Source organism: Crinia signifera, chromosome 12 (genome assembly GCF_055691185.1).
Source record: "Crinia signifera chromosome 12, ASM5569118v1, whole genome shotgun sequence".
NCBI classification, from domain to species: Eukaryota; Metazoa; Chordata; class Amphibia; order Anura; family Myobatrachidae; genus Crinia; species Crinia signifera.
Window position 1 is genome coordinate 84,234,176 of NC_139228.1, and position 13,104 is coordinate 84,247,279.

Sequence of the window (13,104 nt, forward strand, 5' to 3'; positions counted from 1 at the left end):
GCTTGCAGCAGGGCCCTCCAACCTCCAAATCTGTCTGTTGTTACCCACTTTTTTTATCTCTGTTTACAATTGTAAAGCGCAACGGAATCTGCTGAACTATATAAGAAACTGTAAATAAATAATAAATAAATGTATTAAGCAATTTTTGTTGTCAATCATATGAAATCTCTTCTACACAAAGACAAAAGAAACTGCCAAAAGCGATTACGGTCAGTAAAGTTTTATTCAAAGAAAAGCAATTGTTGAGAAACTTATGGGAATTAAATGAACACGTTTAGGGGTCATTTTAAAGTGTAAAGGTGTGTAACATGCCCCCCTCACAGTAACAGGAGACCACCTTGTAATCCCACCAGTGTAATAATGTACGCTCCTGGTAACTTATCATGAAGCCCTGTAAATGTAGATGGGATGCAGTGTGATTGCACAGATTAAGACCTTGCCAAATAAATAGGCTGTGGGAAAAGTGCTCTCAGTTCTGTAGTGGTGAAATGGTTACAATAAAACGGTTAATGGCGGTAAGCAAAATTAGCCGCTTTCTCAGAATAAATGGGCAATTCTTAATGACCAAACATCGGACTGGATTGAATGAAGTCCGAGTCACTCAGCCTTGTGGGAGGCCGGCAAAAGTCAAACTTTTTTTTTTAAAGGGGCAATGCCGGATGAACTGAGATTTTCTTTTTAAAAAGGGGCAATCCTTTACAAGGCATGTCATGTGAAGGATAACCCCTTTAAAAAAAAAAAAAATCTGAACATGGCCGCCCAATTTTATTACTTCCGGCCCATAAAATTGCAGTTTTGTAATGTGTACAATCATTCCGATTTAGCGCACTGTAACAAGGGCTATACCCAGATAAAATAAAGGGTTTAGCGTTAGCCGTACAGCGCTGCTGGTGAGTGGTTTCAGGGCTGTCTGAAATCACACCGCAAACCATCCTCTGCACGTGTATAACAAAACACCGTTAGCACTAAGAAACCTACTAGGCCGCATCGCTTATGCAAAGCTGCGGATTAATAAAAGTCCCAGCCTACGTCAGCTGCGTCCGGTGCATACATATTAGTAATCACATCAATGTGTTCTATAGATACAGTCGCTGTTACAGAGTCGTAACTCGTTCAATGCAGTAAATTGCCAAATGAAACTCAGATTAGCATTTCCAAAGAGATAAGTGCTGAGGCCAATCTGACTGTCAATGAACATACCACACAGTAAAAGGCAAACGCTTCTACTTGTAAAACAACTCGGGTCTCTGGGGGAAGCTGCAATCATATTCTTATTGTTTGGAATTCAGCTTTTACCTTCATTAAAATGTGCTTTAAACGTGAGTGTCTCTCTATGACAATGTGCTGTTACCCATCACATTCGGACGTCTCTTATTATTATATTTTGTAAACGAAAGCAAACTGTTGGCAGGTTGCTACGGGTTACAGCACATTCTCCTGCGCATCGTTTTCCTTCGTTACAGATCTGTGCTTCCTGCTCATTCAACGATACATGTAGTGGTTTTCTTTAAGAGTGCAGTGTGGAGATAGGACAGTGGTTCTCAAACTCGGTCCTCAGGACCCCACACAGTTCCCGTTTTCCAGGTCACCCGACAGGTGCACATATTACTGACTGACACATTTTAAAAGATCCACAGGTGAAGCTAAATATTTCACTGGATTCTGTGAGGAGACCTGCAAAACGTGCACTGTGTGGGGTCCTGAGGACCGACGTTGAGAACCTGCGACATAGGAGAAGTAGCTTTACAAGAGAGGGAGTCATCCTCTTGAATTCGCTTATTTTTAAAACGGGATCAGTGATGTCCACTCAAATGTAAGTCCCATATAAAGTGGAGTGTAATGGGTACAAGCACGATAATGTGAGTGGCTTTGTCAACAGAAGAACCCATGAAAAATATAATGGTCTTCTTCATTCATCGTGTCTGACTGTTACAAGAACTTTCAGATTGTTAAATATAAATATAGGAAGTATAAATAAGGGGCAATAATGCATTATTATTTGTGCCAAACTCTTCCAGTACATGACAGTTGGAAACTTTGCCAAGTGTCTTAACATGAGTAACCTAGAAAAAGGTGCAAGCTTATCAAACAACACCTCTCTACTTGTGTTCTGGAAGCCGTCCCATTTCCCTTTATAGCCAATGTAACAGGCTACAGGGAGGATCTGTGGCAGACAAAAGTTTTAACAAAAGTGCAAAACCACTTGCGGCAAATAGTGGCTTCCTTTAGCCTGTATAAGGCCAATCGAAAAATCCCAACACACACGGAAATCATCACCCAAATCGGTTACTCGCCTAACACGTAAAACATTAATAATAAGCAGTGCATTTTCTTACGAAGTCATTAGAGTACCAAAATTACTGTTGTGTTAACAGTATGTTTAAGACTTTTCTTTGTTTATTTTTGTTTTTATTATTACTGTATTCTCCCTCCCAAGTAACATTAAAAAATAGAAAACTAACTTCAAGCTTAGCTTAAATAATCTGAGAAATAATAAAAACAATCGTAAAAAAAAAAAAAAGCAAAAAAAAGGGGGAGAAGCCGGATGGTTCTCGGTTTGATAAAGCAGTTGGCACTCGTTAGTGTGTGGATTCCAGGAGGAAGAGTAGGGTAGTAGTGATAAGACGGCCTCTGCGTTTAAAAAGACTAAAAGTTGGATTTGGAGTGTCCGAATATACAAATGGGGAAGTGCTTGACGTGAGATGACCACTGCGCTGCCAGCTGGAAGAACTTCACATCGTTCCATTCCACACCGTCAATAAGCACTGAGAAGAAAGGGAAGGACGTTAAAACTGAAGAAAGGGTTTGATGGTAAAATTCGCAAATGATACAAATAGTATGGGTTGAGATACACATAACGGTACTTGTGTAGTATGAGGCCAGAAGGGATCCACAGTGCCCGATTACAGAATGCATAAACAAGTAAGCAAAACAGGAAACATTGACTCACAGATGAATATATTACAGGACATTGTACATAAATATATATGATAAAACCATTACTGTGTCAGTAGGTGGTTACCTGAATTATGTAAAAGTGACCTTTCTGTTGGGGGAATGGAGAATACACTAGACGGGAGGCTTAAGGTCTGGCGCTACATTTGCAGCAAATCGCCGTAAAACCAAAAGCAGCGCTACAATCACTGGCGCAAGCTCGGATATACAATAGGGGTAGAACAACAGTGTCTTGCGCAAAAGTCCAACAGTCTAACATGCGTTTTCAAAAGCACTATTCATTCACAATGGTTATAGAGACGCCGCGTTCCATTGCTCCATCACTTGAAGGGTGTGGAATCTTTTTGGGAGAATTTTCCTTTATTGATCATCATTGAATTTTTTTCCTTATATGCCATTGTTCTTCCTGAGGATCCATGAGGATTTGAACATATGCAGTGGCATAACTATAGCTCCGCAGCCCCCGCGGTGGCGGGGAGGCGCAGAGAAAGTTTGGGCGCCGGGGGTCTGCGGGGCTATAGTTACCCACTGCTGTCTGCGGTACCTGCCTGCCGTGCCGTCACAGTCCCGTCTCTCCTAGCTCCTGCTTCTATAATAAAAACGGACACTTAGAAAATGGCTGCCCCCATACTGCAGACAGTTTTCTGTCTGTAGTATGGGGGCAGCCATTTTGTAAGAGTCACTTTTCATTATTAGCAGCAGGAGCCAGCGCTGGGACTCAGAGAGACGGGACCGTGACGGCACGGCAGGCAAGTACCGCAGACAGCAGCGGGTGGGTAGGTATGGGCATGGGGGGGGGGACGCCGAGGGGAGGGGGGGTGGGGGGGGCGCTAAATTATTTTTGCGGCGGGGTGCATAATAAGTAGTTACGCCACTGAACATATGACAATGATTCTTTGAAGACATGTGTAAGACTTTTGCGCAATACAATACACTGGGGAATGGGGAATATATGGACACAAAGACTATTGGGGCCGCAATGCATCAAGCGTGAGCAACAAACAGGATACGTGCAAACCGGCTTGCGCTAGAAATCTTTTTGACCTGACATAACTATGTGTAGGCCCCATAAGCTGCTGTGTTATGCCAGGATCCTCGCTTTTCCCTGTATCACCCTCGGTGTATATATTAAATCACAGCAGTTTACTGTTGTGTTTTACATTTGACATGTTTCTATCTTCGGGTTATGACCCATCAACGTGGAGATTACTTTTTAAGATTCCCCTGAGTTTACAATCTACAGTACCCTAATGCAGGGACACATACTGTAAGAAGTAGGGATAATTTAACACGTGAAAACAAATTACTTCAGATGGTGTAATGGTTAGCACTACTGCCCCACATCACAGCGGTCATTGGTTCCATTCCCACCGTGGCCCTAACTGTGCAGAGTTTGTATATTCTCCCTGTGCTTGTGTGGGTTTCCTCCCGGTACTCCGGTTTCCTCTCACAATCCAAAAATATACTGGAAGGTGAATTGGCTCTTAACAAAATTAACCCTAGAATGTCTGTGTGTGCGTGTACATGTGGTAGGGAATATAGATTGTAAGCTCCACTGGGGCAGGGACTGATGTGAATGTTCTGATATTCTCTGTACAGTGCTGTGGAATATGTGTGCGCTATATAAGTAACTGGTAATATATAAAGAAAGAAATATGACTATCAGTCATAAAGAGAGTAAAATACAGACTTACCTCTGAGCATGTTCTGCTGATGCTTTGCAGTGCAAATCAATCTACTGATACCTTCAATACATTGATGCTTAGATTCTACTTCTTTATCTTTCGTCTTTTTAGGTAAAAACATTACTGGAAATAAGAACAAAATAACATTTTACATGAATATTTAAGAGCAAATAAATGTAGACTTACAACAGCAGATTAATGACAAAATTAAACATAAGAACCATGTAATTGTTTTTACTTCATACAGTATGAAGTGATGGGATTCCCAGAAACTGCACAGAGGACATTACACTGCACTCCATATCTACTTTATATTAATGGTCCGGTGTCTACATCACCTCTGACGACACCCCCCACCGCCCCCCCACCCCCACCCCAACGGGGAACTGCGATTGCATGCAATCCTGATGCCCGGGAGTGTCCCAGGCTGCTCAAGGGGGTTGGATCGCCATACACTGCTGCGATACATCACAGTTTTGTATGGCCAGTTTTAGACACTGGGCATGCCCAATTGGATGATAAAGTATGAAAACATTTTTTTTTTTTATAAATAATATGAAAAAAACTCATGTCGACCTTTCTCATGTCAACATATTGCTTGGGTAGACCTAAGGTGTGTCGACCAATAGTGGTCAACCTGTTGACCTTAATTTGTCAACCTGCCAACCACAAACCACCACCCCCCCCCATTTTCCCCCTAATGTATAAATCTATGAACATCATAATAATAATTATACATCGTTCTGTGGAAGAGAGAACCGCTCTGTACAGAATAAAGCGGCGCTGGGATACAGCAGATCCCCCGGCACATTGATCTTAAGAACAATCATACAACAACATTGTACAGCATTAGAACAACAGTCACCTTTTTTGTTTTTCTCCTTTGTCACAACGGTCATGGACATGGTGGGAGCAGCATGGACATCGCTGTTGTTGGGAAGCCGGCTGACCTGCAGCGAGCGGAAAGTGCATTTCAAAGTATTCTTGGCGGACATGGACTCCCTCTTCTCTGTGTCTTTCTTCTTCTCCGTGACTGGGGCAGCCACCCAGTAATCCAACTGAAGGCCCATTAATTCACCCACAGGGCTTTGGCTGCAAGAATAAGGATGGTCGTAGAAAGGATGCATATAACCCGAGGGTCCTATACCAGCACCAATAACATCTATGGAATCTAGAGGAGTGTCAAGCCTGTACACAGAGGTTTAGATTTATAGATTTCACGGTTTAAGAAAAATCTAAACTGGGCGCGAGATAGACAGCGATCACTGGAAGCAGAAGTGGTTCTACCTGAGCGAGGAGAAGCCAGCAGTAACGGATGGTGAGGAAGGTGGGGTTGGAGATGCTTCCTTGATGACTGATGACACAGATGGGGGAGTGGATGATCGCACTGTGGAACTGGATGGTGCAGCATCATCAGAATCTCCTGTATAAGAACAAAGCAGAACCGGATTGCCATTAGGAAGAGTAAAACATGCACCGCATGCAAATCCCATTCCTCTCTCTCTAATGCATTATATGCAGCTACCAGTCCATACTCGGGTATCAGTGCTGTTATCTGCACTCTATTCACACATACAGTATCTGTACAGACCACCCTAGCACACAAGAGTGGTGCTCACATATTTGTTCTGGTGGTTGGACGTAGCACTTCTCATCCCTAGTTCCCCAGAACATGAACAGCCATTCTACACACAAGGAACAAAGGCCTTGGGCTCAATTTGCATTACAGCCCTAAAGGCCCCCATACACCAGAACGAGATCCGTACAATCTGAACTGATTGTGAGACGATTCTCAGGGACGGATACAGAGGGGGGTGATTGGGGGGTTGCCTTAGGATACTGCTACCGTGTTTCCCCGATAATTAGACCTACCCCGATAATAAGCCCTACCCCAGATTTTGAACATTTGTCCAAAATAAGCCCTCCCCCGAAAATAAGGCCTATGAATTTTCCCATAGATTTTATTAAAGTTATTAAAATGTAGCCCTGCTCAGCCCCGCTCCACTCTCCTGTACGATAATACCGCGGCTCCCGTTCCCAGGGATGCATTGCGGTAGGCGCGGCGTGACGTCACGCCGCGCATATCACGCCGCGCACATCACGCCGCTGCTGAACAGTACAGCCTGTACAGCACACAGCGCCGACAGCACACAGGGGCCATCAATACAGTTCTGGCTGTCTCGTTAAGCAAACAGAGGTTTGGGGCCATCAAGAATGTGGGGGCATGTGGAAAGGTTTGGGGCCATCAAGAATGTGGGGGCATGTGGAAAGGTTTGGGGCCATCAAGAATGTGGGGGCATGTGGAAAGGTTTGGGGCCATCAAGAATGTGGGGTCTATTAAAATAAGCCCTCCCCCGAAAATAGGACCTATGGTCTTTTTTGAGAGGAAAAAAAAAATAAGACAGTGTCTTATTATCGGGGAAACACGGTATTTCCCCCTACAAAAGCCGGCTCGCCCCCTCTCCTCCCGGTGTCTGCTCCTCCTCTCTTCCCATGAAGGTGCGCCCCTCCCAGGCTGAGCCCAGCTTGCTGTTGGAAACGGCAGCACCGAATAGGCGGGGGGTCGCTATATCTGCCTGGGATTGAACGTCTGCTTATAAATACTTGGAACCTTCCTTAAATTATATAGGACATGGATGACCTAAAACTGAACACATTCACTATTAATGGGGTTCATTCTAGCACCCTTCCTCTTTGAAAACCCCAGCAGTCCCTCTTCCTTGCCTGGGGTGTCTGGCTTTGCTGTTGTGCTTCTAGCACAGGTCTGGTCTGTATATCAGTGCTTAGTGTTCATTCTAGCACCCGCTATCTTTGAAAACCCATGCAGTTCCTGTTCCCTGCCTGGGGTGTCGCGGTCTGCTGTGGTGTATCTAGCACAGGTCTGGTTTGCATATAAGTGCTGATAGACAGACCACACTGTGCTAGAAGCACTACAGAAGACAGCGACACCCCAGGCAGGGAAGAGGAACTGCATGTGTATTCAAAGAAACCGGGTGCTAGAATGAACACTAAGTGCTGAAATACAGACAAGAACTGTGCTAGAAGCAGCACAGCAGAGAGCGACACCCCAGACAGGGAAGAGAAACTGCATGGGTTTTGAAAAATGCAGGGTGATAGAATGAAGACTAATTAACTCCACAGAACACAACAACCAAAGGAATTATTCTCAAAATATATTAAATGAGGCAATTTTCGTTCAAATATATTAGGCACTGACCTGACGTTGCAGAGGACTGCTCAACAATGCCAACTTTTACCCCCTAAAAATGGATAAAGATATAAATACATTTTGCTATTAAAATTCTTATTAACTTTAAATATTAATTTTACATCACATCTGTAATAAATATTAAGTAACATGAATTAGGAAAATTGCATATATATATATATAAAGAGAAGAATCAGGACACAGAAACCGGGGGATAAATCCAGGACACAGAAACCGGGGGATAAATCCAGGACACCACTTTAATGAGACATGAGATTAATAGGATTCCTAAATCTATAGTAAGAGCAGGGAGATATATTAGGCCAAATCATAAACCAATCGAAAAATCACTTCACTGCTTACCCTATGATTTACAGCATAACATTAGAGAACTAGTTAAAAGCATGTCAAAATGACGGCTTCGGCAATGTACTCTGACTTTGAGCTGTGACTGTTTTTACTTTCACTTTAAGCTGTGGCAGTTTTTACTTTCACTTTGAGTTGTGATCATTTTTAGCCCACAGACTCTCCACCGCGCCCCCTATCTGATCCTACCTCCGTCCAGTCTGTGATCACAGCTTCCTCTCTCACTCTCTCTCTCTGTGCTAAAAGACGTCATAAAAGAAAGTGAAAGCAATTTTTACAGGGACATTTATCTTTTTCAAACTTGCTAGATATGGAGAGAGACACCCTGTCACAGAAATTTGACGCAGGAGCAGACAGGGACTGGGGGCGGGGTGGAGAGTTTGTGGCTAAAAAACGGTCACAGCACAAAGTCAAAACTGTCACAGCTCAGAGTAAAAGTACATTGCAAAAGCAGTCATTTTGATCACCGTTTAACTAGTATTCTATATTTGACATCATCGATACATATGTGTAGGACGGGATGCTGTCATGACGCCAACATTCAGAATACCGTTAGCCATCAGATGAACAGCACGGAACATTGAAAACCGACTTTAATTATGAAGGGAGTGGCAGTCGCTGGTCGGGGAAAGGGGGAGGTAGGTTTAGGTACTAGATGAGGGACTTCGGGTTAGGCTGGGGGCTGGAGGAGGGGTTAGATTTAGGGAGGTTGGGGGAGAGGGTTAGGGTGCCTTTGGAGTCCCTGTCGGGATTCTTCATTTTGGGATACCAGGGTCGATCTTTAGACTGCCAGTATCCTAACCACTGGTATATCGTATGTATTCCTTTAGGGCTAATTGCTAGATGTTTTAGATGAGAACCAGATTATATTTGATACACATATTGTAACGGTAACATCTTATTCCGAGTTTACTTACCCCTACAAAAGGGATGAATTTCTGAGAGGAATCCTCATCCGGACTGGAAGAAAAATCATAGTAACATTAGATGCGCTATAAAGACGAACTCAAGCATTGGTAGAAGACTACATGTCCTTACATCAAAGTCAGCATGCAGCAGGCACTTATTGTTGAAAGTCTTCAAAAGCTCAGGCACATTGTCTGGGCCCTAACCACAGCGGGAATCTTACAGTTTACATCACACTAAGTAACATAAAAGCTGGCGTCTCCCCTCCGGCCTTCTTACTAATGATTGCGGCTTCAGTTTGCGAACTTTAGTACAAAGAAAAATGTTCTGTATGGCAAAGACTACACTCAAAAAGGAGGAAACACCAATTTATACTTAAATGTACTTTTTTCTGATGCAAGAAAGAAAAGGAAATCAGCTACTAAAAAGGCAATTAATGCACTAAATGATCAATGGCAAGCATGCTAAAATTGTCAAAAAGGAATCCTAAATAATGTAATCACACATTAGCGTTTATAACATACCGAAAAGTAAAACCGTACTTTATGGGGGTATTTAACGCTGGACGAAATTTCCAATACTCAGAAAAATGGGCCAGGAGCTATTCAATTCTGGCCGGTTTTGGTGGAGACTCGCCAGAGCAGATTCAACTCTTTAAAAAGCAGAATCTACATTTGGGCAAGAGCCACTAAATTAGCATCGGTTTCTGCGGAAAAACACTTGGATTCGCCGATCCATGTCTTTTGGAAGGTTTACGAAGGGGGGGGGGGGGGGGGGGGGGGACACGACGACATTGAATAGACAATGCAAATTGGATCAATTCTAAACGAAAATGGTACATATTTCCAAGGATCACCTATATCTGCCAGGATTGAATGCCCCCCACAAATGTCTACCTATTTACGAGAAACAGAACTTCTGATTGGATTGGACTTCAGGTCTATCTGTGTTAACTGGAGCCAGAATCAACACAGTTTTGTAAAAACATAAACCAAATAAAAGTAATCCTCTTATGTCTTAACAAAAATTACTATTTTTTTCCCCCTAAAATTAAAAAATTATTTGTTAACCAAATATATATATACAAAATCCCCATTAAGAGCTGTTATTTTTTCATATCCGTAATAACTAAAACACATGGATCCTATGTGGTTTTAACATGAAGTATTTGTGAGTCCTTTACACTGCCTACAAAAAATATAAAAAATAAAATAAAAAAACAAAAGTGCGAAGAAGCCCCTTTTTTTCCTGTACAAAAATTGAATGGGCATAATTGAAACCAAATCTTAGTTGGGTATCTTATTACACCCCCCCCCCCCCCCACACCTGATAAAAAAGACCCGCTTCTGCTGAAAACACATAGGTTTAGTGAAACCGGTGAAACCTGCAGCTGCTTTCCGGTATTATGGTTTGCCGCAAGGACGCTCGCAAAGTCAGCCAATACTTACTTTTTAGATGGCTACTGTACTCCGAAACTCGCCGAAGCCGTTTGCTCCTGGAATTTGTGCATGCACAAACCCCGAACATCGGGGACAGGGCTCAATCCGGCCCATAACAAATGTGTCTGAATCGGCCTCTTAATGTCTAAACCATACCGATATATACACGCTGGCAAATGCACTCACCTTATTAAAAGCTAAGATTAAGCTAATAACACGATATTAAAAAAAAAAATGATCAGTTTGAGAACCAGTTGTAAAGCATGCTAAAGCAAACTGCCGAGGCAAGCTTCGGGGGAGAAGGTAGAGGGACATCTCAACATATTCATTTGTAAATATATAAGAAGAAGAACAAGCAGAACAGGCTGTAGTTATGTTAGATTAGGTTAGCCACCAAAAAAAAAAAAAAAAAAATATTTGGTTATAGTAAAACCAAACAGATTTTTTTTTTAAATGCTGTTGCATTCAAGATCAAAGCTAAATGCTTTTGTTGGATACATCCCAAACATACTAAAACAATGTTTAACCCTGCAAGCTATAGGTTGCTGAACATTATATACCGTATCTATGTTGGATGGTGATGTTTTTTTTAATGTTTTTTGGTGGTAAGTGTTCTCTTTAGAAATGAATGCAGTTAGCCAGAAAATGGAATCCGTGTCTTGCGTAGTGCAATCTTTTACAATACAGTTATCGCCCTTTAATAACTTATTTTATTTGATAGCAAAAATTGACTCCAATTTGAAATGTTCAGCAAAGCATCCAAAACTTGCTAGTAATGTTAAACAAAGCGTAGAAATGCAGAAAAGGATAGAGAAGAAATTTGGTTACCCCGAGAAGACATGATACCTTAAGGTAAAATCAAAATGAAAACTTTTTTTCCTTTTCAGTACGCAACCACAAATGGAGAAAAAAAGTTAAATTACAACATTGCTTCCAAAAACATTTCAGTTATACCGAGCGATTGTCAAAGGTTAATTGACTCATTTGTTACCAATTAGTGATTTATTGAATAATGAGGAACCACCAAAGGGCCCTAAACTTTTTTTGTAGGGAGACTAAAATCCCTGCTGTCCAGCCAGTGCAGAAGCATAAGGTGTATGTGCACAATCACTGACTTACTGCTAAGAAGGGAAAATATGAAGAAAAATTCACATGCTTAGTCAAACTTTATTAAAAGGAGAAAATTGCAATTCAACTACAGACTGGACTGCAATTAGCAGAGAGCATGCTTCTTGTAAAAAGCCACTCCCCTACCTAATCATCAGCACTATCTGGCTTCTATGGGCTGCAGGAGATGCAGTCCACAAAAGCTGGGGCTTTGCACATGAGCATCTATAATCCACCGCATGTGCGCATATGCCAGTCCCAGTGTCTGCCAGATCCATTTTGCAGAGGCCAGGACACTGCTGTCTCCTAGGTGCCGCCTCTGCTCCAGATTTTGCCCTGGAAGGAGCCGCCAATGAATATAATAGTTTCTGGTCACCGACACTGCAGACATATGCATTCGCATTCCCAATCTGCACAAATGAACCACTGAGTCTACCAATATTATACTGATAAACCATCTTATTGAGCACATCCAATTTGCCTTGCCTGGAGCTATTCATTTTCTTCCTCTACCCACATGGACCCAGAATGTCCATTTAAAGCAGATTTTTTGGTACTTATGTATTATCTGGACTCCCATGTTAAATGCACCCCATTTTTTCATACCCCTACTATCCAACTACGCATGGAGTTGATTTTATATAGTGTGGCGAGCGCAGCGAGCCACCGTGCCCGAAGCGTGGTGAGCGCAGCGAGCCCCGCGAGGGGACGCGGTCTCATAAGAAAAACGGGAGTCCAGATATTACATAAGTACCGATTTTTTTCTTACTTGCCACCTTAGTGCGTCATCTGAGGCTTGCCACATGGGGTAACGCCTTTGCTCCAGAAACTTGACCTAGGAGCGAAGGCTCAATGTCCATAACTGGCTCACATTTAATAGCTCCGGGCTTTAAACCTGAAGCTGCAGCCACCCATTAAGCTCTGCAGCTAACCTACTCTGCTTCTACCGTGTTTGGGACAAGTGTATTTATTATATCAAACACTCCCCACACAGGTGTTGCGGAACCCTTGTGGCACCTTATTAACGATATTAATAACAATAATAATTTCCTACAGGCTTCTTAAAATCGAAAAGCATAAAACTTTAACAAGTCAATAATGAAAAAAGGTTAAAAAAAGAAAATCACACGAAGTACCTTTTTTGTTTGTAAGTTAGCATAGCTTCAGCTATGGGCAGCTGGTGTGCGCAGTTTGCTCCGGCAATGTATTGTGTGACACGGGAAACCACATCTGGAGGGTCCTGAACTGCAGAGAGTGGAGAAAAATCTATAGAAACAACAACAACAATCATCATTCAGGTAATTATACAAATACATGAAAAGTTTTTAGAGGCATTAATTAGAACCTATTCAGCCCCTAAATCAACATTTCTACTGACCTTTAATATTGGAGAAAACCCTTTAAAAGGTGCCCACACACTAGAAGATCTGCAATCTTA

At 42.3% G+C, this 13,104-nt stretch overlaps 1 protein-coding gene across 1 annotated transcript; it reads right to left on the reverse strand.

Annotated features, from left to right (window-relative positions):
* Window positions 1-204: 204 nt before the first annotated feature.
* PACS2 (phosphofurin acidic cluster sorting protein 2) lies at window positions 205-12,929 on the reverse strand. Its single transcript, XM_083167538.1, has 7 exons — window positions 12,803-12,929; window positions 9,132-9,174; window positions 7,858-7,900; window positions 5,928-6,063; window positions 5,506-5,732; window positions 4,650-4,763; window positions 205-2,765 (listed from the first exon to the last, which is right to left on the reverse strand). Exons 1-7 carry the CDS (start codon window positions 12,823-12,825, stop codon window positions 2,647-2,649), a joined length of 705 nt encoding a protein of 234 aa, XP_083023664.1. The 5' UTR covers window positions 12,826-12,929; the 3' UTR covers window positions 205-2,646.
* Between the last annotated feature and the right edge of the window lie 175 nt (window positions 12,930-13,104).